General features: G+C 43.1%; 1 protein-coding gene across 1 annotated transcript in view; it reads right to left on the bottom strand.

Annotated features, from left to right (window-relative positions):
• The window catches only part of fut8b (fucosyltransferase 8b (alpha (1,6) fucosyltransferase)), a 236060-nt gene that overhangs the window by 70612 nt on the left and 148140 nt on the right, over positions 1-17308 (bottom strand). Inside the window, exon 5 of the mRNA XM_060915731.1 lies at positions 8705-8942. Coding sequence (XP_060771714.1) covers positions 8705-8942 — 238 coding nt within the window. The remainder of the gene's footprint in view (positions 1-8704; positions 8943-17308) is intronic.

The raw sequence follows: 17308 nt of genomic DNA on the forward strand, positions 1-17308 counted from the left end.
AATACACTTGATATAACTTTTGAAAAGGAGTTCGTAATTTTTAACTGGACTTGAAACAACTGACAAATCTAATTTACAGATTGATCTGTGGAACATCCTAATCATTTGCATTAACTAACCAAAAGCAATGGATCAACGGTGAAGTTTGGTCTTTGCATTGCAGCAGCTCCACTGCATTTGTCTCAGACAATGTGGATGACGACAAAAAAATGACCTACATAGATACATAAAAGAGACGAAAGGGCAGTACAAGCTGAAGTTGATTTTATTTCACTTAGCTATCATCTATTTTCTCCTTTAATTTTTCTTGTCGCATCCTTTTTTCCTCAGTCCCTTCCCTCCCTATCCACCATTTTGTGTTGAATCAACTAAAGACAGGAAAGGTGGGCTTTGGGGTTCTTTTAGAATTATGGTTGTTTATTTAAAAAAAATAATAATAATAATTAATTAATTATTTAAATAACACCAACTAACTCCTGCAACTAGGTCCATGACATATATGCTGGAGTTTCTTATACCTCATCAGTGTGGGAAATAAGGAATTTTAAGCAGACTGTCACAGGACAGACAGGTCTGAAATATTGTCTGTCCATCCAAATTTCAGCTTGTACAAAATATAGGCCAAAGGGGGTCCGGGGCCTGCCTTAGGGCCTTGGAAGCTGAAGGGCTTTAGATGCCTAGAGATGGCTTCTCAGCTATTTCCAGGCACATTTTTGTGATCTTCAAAGGGCAAATTACATGAGGCATGAGTTGCTACAGTGGTGCTTGAAAGTTTGTGAACCCTTTAGAATTTTCGATACAATATTTCTGCATAAATATGACCTAAAACATCATCAGATTTTCACACAAGTCCTAAAAGTAGATAAAGAGAACCCAGTTAAACAAATTAGACAAAATATTATACTTGGTCATTTATTTATTGAGGAAAATGATCCAATATTACATATCTGTGAGTGGCAATATACCGTATGTGAACCTCTAGGAGTTAATTTGAAGGTGAAATTAGAGTCAGGTGTTTTCAATCAATGGGACGACAATCAGGTGTGAGTGGGCACCCTGTTTTATTTAAAGAACAGGGATCTATCAAAGTCTGATCTTCACAACACATGTTTGTGGAAGTGTATCATAGCACGAACAAAGGAGATTTCTGAGGACCTCAGAAAAAGTGTTGTTGATGCTCATCAGGCTGGAAAAGGTTACAAAACCATTTCTAAAGAGTTTGGACTCCACCAATCCACAGTCAGACAGATTGTGTACAAATGGAGGAAATTCAAGATCATTGTTACCCTCCCCAGGAGTGGTCGACCAACAAAGATCACTCCAAGAGCAAGGCGTGTAATAGTTGGCGAGGTCACAAAGGACGCCAGGGTAATTCTAAGCAACTGAAGGCCTCTCTCACATTAGCTAATGTTAACGTTCATGAGTCCACCACCAGGAGAACACTGAACAACAATGGTGTGCATGGCAGGGTTGCAAGGAGAAAGCTACTGCTCTCCAAAAAGAACATTGCTGTTCGTCTGCAGCTTGCTAAAGATCATGTGGACAAGCCAGAAGGCTATTGGAAAAATGTTTTGTGGACGGGTGAGACCAAAATAGAACTTTTTGGTTTAAATGAGAAGCGTTATGTTTGGAGAAAGGAAAACACTGCATTCCAGCATAAGAACCTTATCCCATCTGTGAAACATGGTGGTGGTAGTATCATGGTTTGGGCCTGTTTTGCTGCATCTGGGCCAGGACGGCTTGCCATCATTGATGGAACAATAAATTCTGAATTATACCAGCGAATTCTAAAGGAAAATGTCAGGACATCTGTCCATGAACTGAATCTTAAGAGAAGGTGGGTCATGCAGCAAGACAACGACCCTAAGCACACATGTTGTTCGACCAAAGAATGGTTAAAGAAGAATAAAGTTCATGTTTTGGAATGGCCAAGTCAAAGTCCTGACCTTAATCCAATCGAAATGTTGTGGAAGGACCTGAAGCAAACAGTTCATGTGAGGAAACCCACCAACATCCCAGAGTTGAAGCTGTTCTGTACGGAGGAATGGGCTAAAATTCCTCCAAGCCGGTGTGCAGGACTGATCAACAGTTACCAGAAACATTTAGTTGCAGTTATTGCTGCACAAGGGGGTCACACCAGATACTGAAAGCAAAGGTTCACATACTTTTGCCACTCACAGATATGTAATATTGGATCATTTTCCTCAATAAATAAATGACCAAGTATAATATTTTGTCTAATTTGTTTAACTGGGTTCTCTTTATCTACTTTTAGGACTTGTGTGAAAATCTGATGATGTTTTAGGTCATATTTATGCAGAAATATAGAAAATTCTAAAGGGTTCACAAACTTTCAAGCACCACTGTAATTACACTACAAATTTAATATAATTTACAAGAAAATATCAGAAGATTCAAGAAAAACATGTCAAGTTTATTTGTATAGCGCTTTTAACAATAAACATTGTTGCAAGGCAGCTTTCCAGAAATTGAAAGGCTTTAAACATGAGCTAATTTTATCCCTAATCTATCCCCAATGAGCAAGCCTGTGGCGATGATGGCAAGGAAAAACTCCCTCAGATGACATGAGGAAGAAACCTCGAGAGGAACCAGACTCAAAAGGGAACCCATCCTCATTTGGGCAACAACAGACAACATGACTATAACATTAACAGTTTTAACATGAAGTCAGTTTCGCTGATGTTATAAACTCTTCATTGATGGAAACTTGAGTGCAAAACTGTTCATGACAACTGCAGTCCTAAAGTTAGCAAGTCAACTGTAGTCCTCATGCTTAAAGTTCTACCCAAGAAAAGAAAACCATAGCACACACAGGTCAGTTCCATATCTAGAAAAAAGTGTGTGTGTGTGGGGGGGGGTGTTCCAGTTGGTTACAACTTACTGGTACTCATATATAGGTACTATAATAACATGAAACATTATGTCAGCATTGACTATTTTCTTATACGATGTTTATAATAAGTCAATAAGAAATTGAGTAACAATACAACTATGAGTGGCACAGTGGTGTAGTGGTTAGCACTGTCGCCTCACAGCAAGAAGGTTCTGGGTTCAAGCCCAGTGGTCGACGGGGGCCTTTCTGTGTGGAGTTTGCATGTTCTCCCCGTGTCTCTGTGCGTTTCCTCCGGGTGCTCCTGTTTCCCCCACAGTCCAAAGACATGCACGTTCGGCTAAATGGTGGCTCTAAATTGACTGTAGGTGTGAATGGTTATTTGTTTCTATGTGTCGGCCCTGCGATGATCTGGGGACTTGTCCAGGGTGTACCCCGCCTTTCGCCCATAGTCAGCTGGGATAGGCTCCAGCTTGCCCGTGACCCTGCACAGGATAAGCAGTTACGAATAATGGATGGATGGACAATACAACTATTCTTACATAATAGAGTAAAATTTTTGAGTTCGAGATTCCAAGTAACGTTGTAATAAAATCTCATCTCATCTCATCTCATTATCTCTAGCCGCTTTATCCTTCTACAGGGTCGCAGGCAAGCTGGAGCCTATCCCAGCTGACTATGGGCGAAAGGCGGGGTACACCCTGGACAAGTCGCCAGGTCATCACAGGGCTGACACATAGACACAGACAACCATTCACACTCACATTCACACCTACGGTCAATTTAGAGTCACCAGTTAACCTAACCTGCATGTCTTTGGACTGTGGGGGAAACCGGAGCACCCGGAGGAAACCCACGCGGACACGGGGAGAACATGCAAACCCCGCACAGAAAGGCCCTCGCCGGCCCCGGGGGTCGAATCCAGGACCTTCTTGCTGTGAGGCGACAGCGCTAACCACTACGCTACCGTGCCGCCCTCGTTGTAATAAAATTACATTTAAAATGACTCAAAACTAGACATGGTCATATCATTTGGCATTCAGACTAAAATTTGATGGACTAGAACCTAGAAAATAGAAGAAAATAAAAACTCTATTAAACTCTAAATCTACACCCTCCAAAGCATGTGACTGACTGTCATTCTTATTATGAATAAAACCGGTGCTCCGGTTTCCCCCACAGTCCAAAGACATGCAGGTTCGGCTAATTGGTGGCTCTAAATTGACCGTAGGTGTGAATGTGAGTGTGAATGGTTGTTTGTCTCTATGTTTCAGCCCTGCGATTACCTGGTGACTTGTCCCCCACCTCTCGCCCATAGTTAGCTGGGATAGGCTCCAGCTTGTCTGCGACCCTGTAGGACTGGATAAGCGGCTACAGATAATGGATGGATGGATGGATAGGTTTTACTTTGGGATGCATACAGTACTCTCATCGACAATAGAAAGATATTTAAGTGGAAGTTACTTTTTTTTTTCTTTTGGAAACTCAGTGCCTCCGACAGGCTCCTCTGTCCATCAAAAATGTCCTCTCTGGAAATCACTCACCATATGACAAGGCTGTAAATGATTTTTTCAGAAAATATGTCTTTTGAAACAGAATACTCTGTTGCTGCACAGTAGAAAACAGGACTTGAAACAGATGCGAGACACATTTGCAGCAGAGCTTCACATGTGGTTGAAATGTACTGTAAGTCCATCAAAAAGTGTCCTCTCCAGAAAACCACAAGGATCGTCACCACTTCAGTTGTTATTACAGTTTCCACCGGGTACAAACACTGCTGCACAGTACTTGAACATTTGTACTTAAAATGACAAACACTTCAACAGTTTTTCACTTAGTATCCCTTACTCTTGTGGACTATAAGAAAGTGGGTCAGTTTTAGAAACACACTATGTGCTGTCTTCTCACCACAAGCAACACGCCCAGTATATGACCTGTAGCTCTGAAATTCTGCGCAGTTCATTTCCAGCTCAAATGGTCATTTTTGGCAGCAGAGAAACACAATGGACTATTGCAGACCTGCAAAGTATACCCTGATTGTGGAACAGCCCTTTTATGCTTTATTTCTTTACCTTTCTTGCTGAATGCTCTTGTGTAGTCAGTGCCATTGGGGATTTTTATTTTCAGATGTTGACCAACTTTTTTTTTATCTTCTTTTCACATCTATCACAACCACTTTTCTGAATTAAATCCTTTTATCGCCTTTATTTTTCCTTGTGCCGGTTTTCCCAGAAACTCCACCCCTACTCACCTATTGTTGATGGTGTAGTGTCTGGCTGCTTTATGTCCCAGGGTGCCCTCATGTCTGTGTTACCTTCTGGCTCTCCCCTTTTAGTTATGCTATCATAGTTATTCTTGCCAGAGTCCCTGCTTGCACTCAGTGCAAAACATATCCTGTTCTTACTCATTAGGTGACATTGGGCAGCCCTAACAACCTGCGTTTTCTCTCTCTCTCTCTCTCTTTCTCTCCCTCCCCTTTCACTCTGTCTGTCTCTCCGAGTTATATGTCAATCCTGAGACACCAGTAAGATGCTGACCTCTTCTGCTCCTCAGACCCACCTGATCCATCCTGATGCCCTATGTCTGGCTGGAGTCTCATCACATCGTTCCTGTAGAGGACGGCTCCAGACGGACAATTGAAAGTCAGACTTGGAAGACGCTCTGGACACTTACAGTAATGCTTTTATGGCTGAGGACTTCAGTTGACTTGCTAACTTTAGGACTGCAGTTGTCCTGAACAGTTTTGCACTCAAGTTTCCATCAATGAACAGTTTATAACTTCAACAAAACAGACTTCATGTTAAAACTATGAGTTTCTTGGTTTCACAGTTATACTTTGTGACTCTATAGGACACAGTTATAGAAGTGAGTTATTTATAATCATGCTATCTGTTAGCATCCAAATGAGGATGGGTCATACATGTCAATTTTGAGGTTTGAAAAAAAGGGATATTTCCCAGATTTTTAACTCAAAATAAGGGAAAATTTCAGAAAGTCATACCCTTCACCAAAAGTGGGTGTGTAGTTGAATGGGGGGCAATTTTCTATCTAGTATTTGTGATTTCCTGTACTCTGGTGCATGTTGGTGATAGCCAAGACCCAAACTCAATATGCTTATGGTTTATAGAGTGCATTTGTGAATAAACTATACATTTATTTTTATTTGCTTTCAGTGGTACCAGTTATTTCCCAAATTAAGGGCTAAAATACGTATCTTATGTTAAAATAAGAAAGGTCATTATATAACCAGTCAATAAATTCAATTCCATTGCAATTTATTATGGTTTTACCATAGTCATGGCCTCGGAACACTAGATAGATAGATAGATAGATAGATAGATAGATAGATAGATAGATAGATAGATAGATAGATAGATAGATAGATAGATAGATAGATAGATAGATAGATAGATAGAGTAATAAAGAGAAATATAAGATATTAAACCAAGAGTGATTTAAAATGGGTAAGTTTCAGATAGAAAATAAAATAGACAATGAGTGGATAAAACAGTTAATACACCAATTAGTTTACACTAGGCTATTTATGAGGTCTTAGCCAGGACATACTTAATGTAAACATGTGTAGCTTACCTTTGATTATTTAGGAGGCTTTCGTTTTCCCCATGGAAAATTTCTTTGCGATGGAAGAGTCTGGGAACATTCCAGCCACGCACTTGTTGAAATCATCAAAGAAAGAGAGGCTAATGTTTTTCTTAGCATCGCCATCTTCACCTCAGACCTAATCAGTGTTGCCAGATACTGCTGACGTTTTCCAGCCCAAAATATGTTCAAAACCCGCCAAAATGCACTTGAAACCGCCCAACTTGGGCGGGAAACCACCCAATCTGGCAACACTGGACCTAATCACTTGTTCAGCCTCGCCTTCGGACGTAGTTATGTAATTACTGATGCCTGAGAGGGCGGGGACGTGAATTCATGGCCCGACTTCCTACTGTAAACTCCTGTCAGAGGCGCGTCATGAATTCTGGACCTACCGACTTTTTTATATTGTGAAAATACGGGACTTTTATATAATGTGAAAATACGGGATATTTTCGGGAAAATAAAAAAAAACGGGAAGACAGTGGGAAATAAGTCAAAATAAGGGATTTCCCGGGAAAAACGGGAGGGTTGACAGGTATGGGATGGGTCCCCTTTTGAGTCTGGTTCCTCTCGAGGTTTCTTTCTCGTGTGGTCTGAGGGAGGCCTCATATGAACAGTGCCATGGATATATCCTTGCCACCATAGCCACAGGCTTGCTCATTGGGGATAGATTAGGGATAAAATTAGCTCATGTTTTAAAGTCTTTCATTTTCTCTAAAGCTACTTTGCGACAATGTCGGTTAAAAGCAGGGCTTTGAACCGGAATTTTTTTCCTATTGGTTCGTTCCGAACAGAAACGGAATTTTAACGTTTCCGGTTTTGGGTTCCACCATTAAATAGCCGTTCCCGAACCGGTTAGAACAAAAAAATTTCGTTCCCGGAACGGTTAATTACGTTCCCTGTCAGCTGTTTAACAAATGGCTATAAAATTATGTCTCAGTCTCATCCAGCTTAAGCCAAATGTAGGCTAATTCTATTACAACCTTCATTCAATAAGACAAGAAATAATTCAAAACAATTATTATTTCAAATGTTGGCGATTTGGATTCTCAGTATGTCTTCCCATCTACACAAACAGAAAAAGTGCCAAAAATGAAAGATAATTCGTTTAGTGTGTTACCAAAGGCTAGTCAGGCCCTATAGAGGGCTACCGCATGACGTCACCGCGCCGCAAGATTTTGTTAGGCGCCATATTGGAAGGCCAAGTACACATCTATGCAAGTACATACATTCATAAACTACAGCTGAAATGTAGCCAGGGCCGGTTCTGCCCTAATCTGGGCCCGGGTGCAACATCGCGCACCCCCCCAAAAAAAACCACCAGTCTAAATCAGGACAACCATCACATAACTATAACTATAAACATTTTATATCAACTATTTTAACTAAATGGGCTATAATAAATAAGCCTGCAGGCAGCCACGGCGGGCTGCCTCAGAAAAGTAACCATTTGTCCTACCTTAAAACTCGTTTTGCATTTTCTGCCTCCTTTTTTGTATTTTCGACCCTCCGTTTATTTTCTTTCCTTTTCTGAAAACCCGATTTGTGTCCAGACATTTTGTTCTGCTACCAACGAACTAACTCGTCAGGTCTCGTCTCTCGAGCCCGCGATGATTCCCGTGGGAAGGGCAACAATTGATACATTTTTACAAACAGCCAATAGGGAGGTTGCAACGTTCAGGCTCTTCTTTGCTCAGAGACACTCAGTAATGCATTTACTCACTAGTAGTCCACCTTCCCGCTCTCTCCATTCAATCAGCGACCGTCACACAGGAAGTGAACCCCAGCGGGTCATAGAAACTTGCGCAGGAGAAGAATGACTATTTGTAGGCTACAGAAACTTTGAGGAACGAAATAAAAACCTGTATTAACCGGTTACCATTATTTTTAATAAGCGTTTCTGTTCCGGAACATAAAAAATAATAAAGTTTCTGGTTTCGTTTCTGTTCCATGTGAAATAGAAAAAGTTCCCGGTTTTCGTTTTCGTTCCTTGAACCGGTTCAAAGCCCTGGTTAAAAGCCCTATACAAATAAACTTGACTTGACCTATGACCTATGCCAAATCCACTGTTTCATTTTCTTAATTAATTTTCCTTTTAACCCTTTTAATTAGCCTTTGTCCACAACCCTGGCCAGGATTAAGTGGTAACTGGGAATGAATGAATGAATGAATGAATGAATAAAATAACGCATGAATGAATGATGATTGCCTTTTTGTTCTCTTTGCCCTTTAGCCCCACCCACTGCTCACCTGTCCAGTGTCCGGTGGATGCTCCTGTGCGCTCGGTGCAGGTATTGCTCAGGGGTCTGAACACCGTCTCCCACCCATTAGGAGCATAGCGCCAGCTGTGGGACTCGAGGACGAGTGTGCGTTCAGTGCCGTATGCAATCATAAAGCAGTAAACCACATGGTGCAGCTGGCAGCCATAACCACAGCCCTTATTAATGTTACACACCAACTTGCGAGCCTTACTGCAGTCTGGAGGATTCTGGGTAGGTGAGAAACAGGAGAGAGAGAGAGTCGTAATTATTAATTGGGGAAGTGGGTGTTCCAAAAGATGAAATGGTTACCAGGAATCCCAGTCCAAATAGAACTGATGAGTAATTAAACAGCAATACAAAAACAAATTAACGAATCTAAGAGAGAGGGAGGAGACAATTAACTGCTAATTCCACGGAAATTATAATTAAAGATAAAGTAGTTAAAGGAACTAAAAAAAGGCAATCGATCACACTTAAATAGCAATCCACATAAATAAACAGAAAATTCAGTGTGAGATGATGAGAGAGCGAGAGAGAGAGAGAGAGAGAGAGAGAGAGAGAGTTAAATACATTTGTTCAATAACATCCGAAATAAGACCAGTAATTAAACAGCAATCCATGTAAACAAACATAGTAGTTTGTGTGTTTCTTCGTGTTTATGTTAACTGAAAGTTCTTAATCCATCGAGTTATTCATTTTAGTTAAAGAAACAAAATTAGCCTGTCTAAATAATTTTAAAGAGGGCTTTAAATACTTTCACGACTGTCTATAAACCTGAATATATTCCAATTCGCTGCTATCAGGCTAATTCTCAATAGCTAATCACAGACAGACAGACAGACAGACAGCTGTTGCCGTACCACCAGTAATTACAACTAAAACAACTACATGTGTGTTCTGTCATTTGTGAAACAGAAAATAAAAACAAACAAAAACAGTCTGTCCTTATATGAACTCAAACACACCTTTCGACCAGTTCTAAGTAATTAGCTTTTGCTCAAAAACAGTTTTATAACACACAAAGACCTTTCCTCAAAAAAAAAGAAAAGAAAAATCCTGTCAGGTAAATCATATTAGCTCGCCGAGAAATTGTCAAGTTAACTTATACTAGTTGCTCGTTGCCAGTAATATTATGAACATTTAGGAATATGAATCCTCTAAAGGCCTCTGCATGCTCTTGCGACAAGGCTTTCGCAGATAGCTTTTCGCAGACAGTTGTAATTTATTGTTGAGCGGGGAGTAATAGGCGTGCTCGATGTTATTCACCGCCACAACGCAAGGGGGCGCGAAGTCACGAAATCGCTAGGAGTAGTTGGTGGGTGTGGTTATTGGAGTGTTTATCCTCCGGTTACTTATAATGACTAGAACTGGAGTCGTATAGATGTACGTACTTCCTCACTTCCTCGATCAACCGCTCTTCGTGCTGCTCCATCTTCGCTCGTGTTTTTAAAAATGGCGGTCGTGAAAACAAACCAAACCGGGAAAGTAGGGAAGCGGAAGTGCATGTACAGCGGATGTAGAGTGGACCAATCAGAGCCCTCTTGTCTGCGACGCTGTCTGCGAGGCTTCGGTGGTCACAATTTTTGGGAGGTGCGCGCAGAGCGTCTGCGAAGGTGGGGGGGGCTACGCAGATGCCATCTGCGGCGCCGTCTGCGAGGATTGGGTTGTCAGCATAAATTGGCCTTAAGGCAGGGCTTTTCAAAGTGTGGGACGCGCCTCCCCTAGGGGGCGCCAGAGTTCTTCAGGGGGGGCGCAACGTGAGGAAAAATAAACCAGAATAAGTTACTATTGCGGACATTTAGCAAACTTCAGCTAGCCTTTACCAGAGACAAAATGGATCGATTTTTAGTACCTAAAGCTACAGTGAGTGAGGAGACAGAGTCTGGGACACGTAAAAAAAGAAGGAAGTATGACCACGATTATTTAAAGCTTGGATTTTCATGGACTGGATCTGAAGATGCTCCACTGCCACAGTGTGTTGTCTGCCAAGAGGTGCTAGATAACAATGCTATGAGATGTTTAAAATGTGTAAAACAAGATGTTTAAAAAAAAAGCACAGATGTTTAAAATGTGTAAAAAAAGATATTTTAAAAAGCACAGATGTTTAAAATGTGTAAAAAAGAGGTTTTAAAAAGCACAGATGTTTAAAATGTGTGAAACAAGATGTTTTAAAAAGCACAGATGTTTAAAATGTGTAAAACAAGATGTTTTAAAAAAGCACAGATGTTTAAAATGTGTAAAAAAAGATGTTTTAATAAAGCTCATATGTTTTAAATGTGTAAAAAAGATGTTTTCAAAAAGCACAGATGTTTAAAATGTGTAAAAAAGAGGTTTTAAAAAGCACAGATGTTTAAAATGTGTAAAAAAAAGAGGTTTTAAAAAGCACAGATGTTTAAAATGTGTAAAAAAGAGGTTTTAAAAAGCACAGATGTTTAAAATGTGTAAAAAAGAGGTTTTAAAAAGCAAAGATGTTTAAAATGTGTGAAACAAGATGTTTTAAAAAAGCACAGATGTTTAAAATGTGTAAAACAAGATGTTTGAAAAAAGCACAGATGTTTAAAATGTGTAAAAAAGAGGTTTTAAAAAGCACAGATGTTTAAAATGTGTAAAAAAGAGGTTTTAAAAAGCACAGATGTTTAAAATGTGTGAAACAAGATGTTTTAAAAAAGCACAGATGTTTAAAATGTGTAAAACAAGATGTTTTAAAAAAGCACAGATGTTTAAACTGTGTAAAAAAGAGGTTTTAAAAAAGCACAGATGTTTAAAATGTGTAAAAAAAAGATGTTTTAATAAAGCTCATATATTTTAAATGTGTAAAAAAAGATGTTTTCAAAAAGCACAGATGTTTAAAATGTGTAAAAGAAAAAAATAAAAATGTGTACAACAACCATTTTTTTAAAATACGAATGGAACATTAAGTTTAGCAACAAGAAAAATTGTGGTGGTGGGGGGCGCTGTTGCTTATTTGCTCTCTGAGGGGGGGCTGACTCTCCCACACTTTGAAAACCCCTGCTCTAAGGAATCTCATCAGTTTAGTTCTGTTAGCTATCAGGCTAGCAATACCAGTGAAGATTATGGACATTTTATTGACTGAAGGTGCTTTAGGCTACAGTCACACTACAGCTCGCGATGCTTTGTGATGGGTTATTGATGAAAATGAGGCGTTTGGTGCCGATGCTTCCCCGAGTTTCGGGAAGTATTCCCAAACACATCTGCAAGTATTTACCAGTTAGTTTGCTGATGCAAACATCGCCATCAAATTTTTCGCAAAGTTTTTGGCCACTCACGAGGTGGAGACACACCAAAAAAATCAACTCGCGAAGCTTGGAGAACATTCGCCGTGCATCGCACGATTGGGGGCGATCCTACCGATTTTTCATCGCCAAGTATTTGCAAACCCATCGCAAGCTGTAGTGTGACCAGGGCCTTAAATACTCTGTTACAAAATGGTAATTTTATGCTAGCTCAAGGTACCTAGCCTAATAGCATTAGTAGTGAACCTATTTTTACTATGACTTAATTTCAACATCCAGTCAGATTAGTTCATTTTAGCAAACTGGCTAATGAACATGTTAGCAATGAACATTAAAAATCCTCACAGAACTCCTGTCATGTTTACTTCCGTTAGCCAGCTGGCAAACAAAATCTGTGAAAATCCAAGTGTATGTCTGGATGCCAGTGACTTGCTCTTTTCTACAAGAAGACTCAAATATATAACCTTTAATCTACACCCACTCTCAATGGCTCTCACACTCATTCTCATAGTCACTCTCATATTCAGTAGTTCTCGCACTCGCTCTCGTACTCATTCACACTCACAGTTGTGCTCACAGTTGCTCTCGTGCTCAAAGTCACTCTCGCAGTCACTCACTCTCACAGTCGCTCTTGGAGTCACTCACTATCACAGTCGCTCTCATACAGTCACACTCACAGTCGCTCTCGCAGTCACTCACTATCACAGTCGCTCTCATACAGTCACACTCACAGTCGCTCTCGCAGTCACTCACTCTCGCACTCACAGTCGCACTCACAGTTGCTCTCATACAGTCACACCCACAGTCGATCTCGCACTCAGTCACTCTCACTCTCATACAGTCGCTCTCATACAGTCACACTCACAGTTGCTCTCGCAGTCACTCACTCTCGCACTCACAGTCGCTCTCACAGTTGCACTCACAGTATCTCTCGCACTCACAGTTGCTCTCATACAGTCACACTCGCAGTCGATCTCGCACTCACAGTCAATCTCGCTCTCATACAGTCGCTCTCGCCGTCACTCTCCCACAGTCGCTCTTACAGTCGCTCTCACACTCACAGTCACTCTCATACAGTTGCTTTCATACAGTCGCTCTCACACTCACAGTCACTCTCATACAGTCGCTCTCACACTCACACTCGCTCTCATACAGTCGCTCTCACACTCACAGTCACTCTCATACAGTCGCTCTCACACTCACACTCGCTCTCATACAGCCGCTCTCACACTCACAGTCACTCTCATACAGTCGCTCTCACACTCACACTCGCTCTCATACAGTCGCTCTCACACTCACAGTCACTCTCATACAGTCGCACTCACACTCGCTCTCATACAGCCACTCTCATACAGCCGCTCTCACACTCACACTCGCTCTCATACAGTCGCTCTCACACTCACAGTCACTCTCATACAGTTGCTTTCATACAGTCGCTCTCACACTCACAGTCACTCTCATACAGTCGCTCTCACACTCACACTCGCTCTCATACAGCCACTCTCATACAGCCGCTCTCACACTCACACTCGCTCTCATACAGTTGCTTTCATACAGTCGCTCTCACACTCACAGTCACTCTCATACAGTCGCTCTCACACTCACACTCGATCTCATACAGTTGCTTTCATACAGTCGCTCTCACACTCACAGTCACTCTCATACAGTCGCTCTCACACTCACACTCGCTCTCATACAGTCGCTCTCACACTCACAGTCACTCTCATACAGTCGCTCTCAGACTCACACTCGCTCTCATACAGCCACTCTCATACAGCCGCTCTCACACTCACACTCGCTCTCATACAGTCGCTCTCACACTCACAGTCACTCTCATACAGTCGCTCTCACACTCACACTCGCTCTCATTCAGCCACTCTCATACAGCCGCTCTCACACTCACTCTCATACAGTCGCTCTCACACTCACACTCGCTCTCATACAGTCGCTCTCACATTCACAGTCACTCTCATACAGTCGCTCTCATACAGCCGCTCTCACACTCACAGTCACTCTCATACAGTCGCTCTCACACTCACACTCGCTCTCATACAGTCGCTCTCACACTCACAGTCACTCTCATACAGTCACTCTCACACTCACACTCGCTCTCATACAGTCACTCTCATACAGCCGCTCTCACACTCACAGTCACTCTCATACAGTTGCTCTGACACTCACACTCGCTCTCATACAGTTGCTCTCTCATACTCACAGTCATTCTCATACAGTTGCTCTCACACTCACACTCGCTCTCATACAGTCGCTCTCACACTCACAGTCACTCTCATACAGTCGCTCTCACACTCACACTCGCTCTCATACAGTCACTCTCACACTCACACTCGCTCTCATACAGTCACTCTCACACTCACACTCGCTCTCATACAGTCACTCTCACACTCACACTCGCTCTCATACAGTCACTCTCACACTCACACTCGCTCTCATACAGTCACTCTCATACAGCCGCTCTCACACTCACACTCGCTCTCATACAGTCGCTCTCACACTCACAGTCACTCTCATACAGTCGCTCTCACACTCACACTCGCTCTCATACAGTCGCTCTCATACTCACAGTCACTCTCATACAGTCGCTCTCACACTCACACTCGCTCTCATACAGCCGCTCTCACACTCACAGTCACTCTCATACAGTTGCTTTCATACAGTCGCTCTCACACTCACAGTCACTCTCATACAGTCGCTCTCACACTCACACTCGCTCTCATACAGTCGCTCTCACACTCACAGTCACTCTCATACAGTCGCTCTCACACTCACTCTCATACAGCCGCTCTCACACTCACAGTCACTCTCAGACAGTCGCTCTCACACTCACACTCGCTCTCATACAATCGCTCTCACACTCACAGTCAATCTCATACAGTCGCTCTCACACTCGCTCTCATACAGTCGCTCTCACACTCACACTCGCTCTCAAACAGTCGCTCTCACACTCACAGTCCCTCTCATACAGTCGCTCTCACACTCACACTCACTCGCATACAGTCGCTCTCAAACTCACACTCGCTCTCATACAGCCGCTCTCACACTCACAGTCACTCTCATACAGTCGCTCTCACACTCACACTCGCTCTCATACAGTCGCTCTCACACTCACACTCGCTCTCATACAGTCACTCTCACACTCACAGTCACTCTCATACAGTCGCTCTCACACTCACACTCGCTCTCATACAGTCGCTCTCACACTCACACTCGCTCTCATACAGTCGCTCTCACACTCACACTCGCTCTCATACAGTCGCTCTCACACTCACAGTCACTCTCATACAGTCGCTCTCACACTCACACTCGCTCTCATACAGTCGCTCTCACACTCACAGTCACTCTCATACAGTCGCACTCACACTCACTCTCATACAGTCGCTCTCATACTCACACTCGCTCTCATACAGTCGCTCTCACACTCACACTCGCTCTCATACAGTCGCTCTCACACTCACACTCGCTCTCATACAGTCGCTCTCACACTCACAGTCACTCTCATACAGTCGCTCTCACTCACACTCGCTCTCATACAGTCGTCCACACACACTGTCACTCTCATACAGTCGCTCTCACACTCACACTCACTCTCATACAGTCACTCTCACACTCACAGTCACTCTCATACAGTCGCTCTCACACTCACAGTCACTCTCATACAGTCGCACTCACACTCACTCTCATACAGTCGCTCTCATACTCACACTCGCTCTCATACAGTCGCTCTCACACTCACACTAGCTCTCATACAGTCGCTCTCACACTCACAGTCACTCTCATACAGTCGCTCTCACTCACACTCGCTCTCATACAGTCGTCCACACACACTGTCACTCTCATACAGTCGCTCTCACACTCACACTCACTCTCATACAGTCACTCTCACACTCACAGTCACTCTCATACAGCCGCTCTCACACTCACAGTCACTCTCATACAGTCGCTCTCATACTCACACTCGCTCTCATACAGTCGCTCTCACACTCACACTCGCTCTCATACAGCCGCTCTCACACTCACAGTCACTCTCATACAGTTGCTCTCACACTCACACTCGCTCTCATACAGTCGCTCTCACACTCACACTCGCTCTCATACAGTTGCTTTCATACAGTCGCTCTCACACTCACACTCGCTCTCATACAGCCGCTCTCACACTCACACTCGCTCTCATACAGCCGCTCTCACACTCACAGTCACTCTCATACAGTCGCTCTCACACTCACACTCACTCTCATACAGTCGCTCTCACACTCACAGTCACTTTCATACAGCCGCTCTCACACTCGCTCTCATACAGTCGCTCTCACACTCACAGTCACTCTCATACAGTCGATCTCACACTCACACTCGCTCTCATACAGTCGCTCTCATACTCACAGTCACTCTCATACAGTCGCTCTCACACTCACACTCGCTCTCATACAGCCGCTCTCACACTCACAGTCACTCTCATACAGTCGCTCTCACACTCACACTCGCTCTCATACAGTCGCTCTCATACTCACAGTCACTCTCAAACAGTCACTCTCACACTCACAGTCACTTTCATACAGCCGCTCTCACACTCACAGTCACTCTCATACAGTCGCTCTCACACTCACACTCGCTCTCATACAGTCGCTCTCACACTCACACTCGCTCTCATACAGCCGCTCTCACACTCACAGTCACTCTCATACAGTCGCTCTCACACTCACACTCGCTCTCATACAGTCACTCTCACACTCACACTCGCTCTCATACAGTCACTCTCACACTCACACTCGCTCTCATACAGTCACTCTCACACTCACACTCGCTCTCATACAGTCACTCTCACACTCACACTCGCTCTCATACAGTCACTCTCATACAGCCGCTCTCACACTCACACTCGCTCTCATACAGTCGCTCTCACACTCACAGTCACTCTCATACAGTCGCTCTCACACTCACACTCGCTCTCATACAGTCGCTCTCATACTCACAGTCACTCTCATACAGTCGCTCTCACACTCACACTCGCTCTCATACAGCCGCTCTCACACTCACAGTCACTCTCATACAGTTGCTTTCATACAGTCGCTCTCACACTCACAGTCACTCTCATACAGTCGCTCTCACACTCACACTCGCTCTCATACAGTCGCTCTCACACTCACAGTCACTCTCATACAGTCGCTCTCACACTCACTCTCATACAGCCGCTCTCACACTCACAGTCACTCTCAGACAGTCGCTCTCACACTCACACTCGCTCTCATACAATCGCTCTCACACTCACAGTCAATCTCATACAGTCGCTCTCACACTCACACTCGCTCTCATACAGTCGCTCTCAC

This window comes from Neoarius graeffei, chromosome 3 (assembly GCF_027579695.1).
Source record: "Neoarius graeffei isolate fNeoGra1 chromosome 3, fNeoGra1.pri, whole genome shotgun sequence".
NCBI lineage: Eukaryota > Metazoa > Chordata > Actinopteri > Siluriformes > Ariidae > Neoarius > Neoarius graeffei.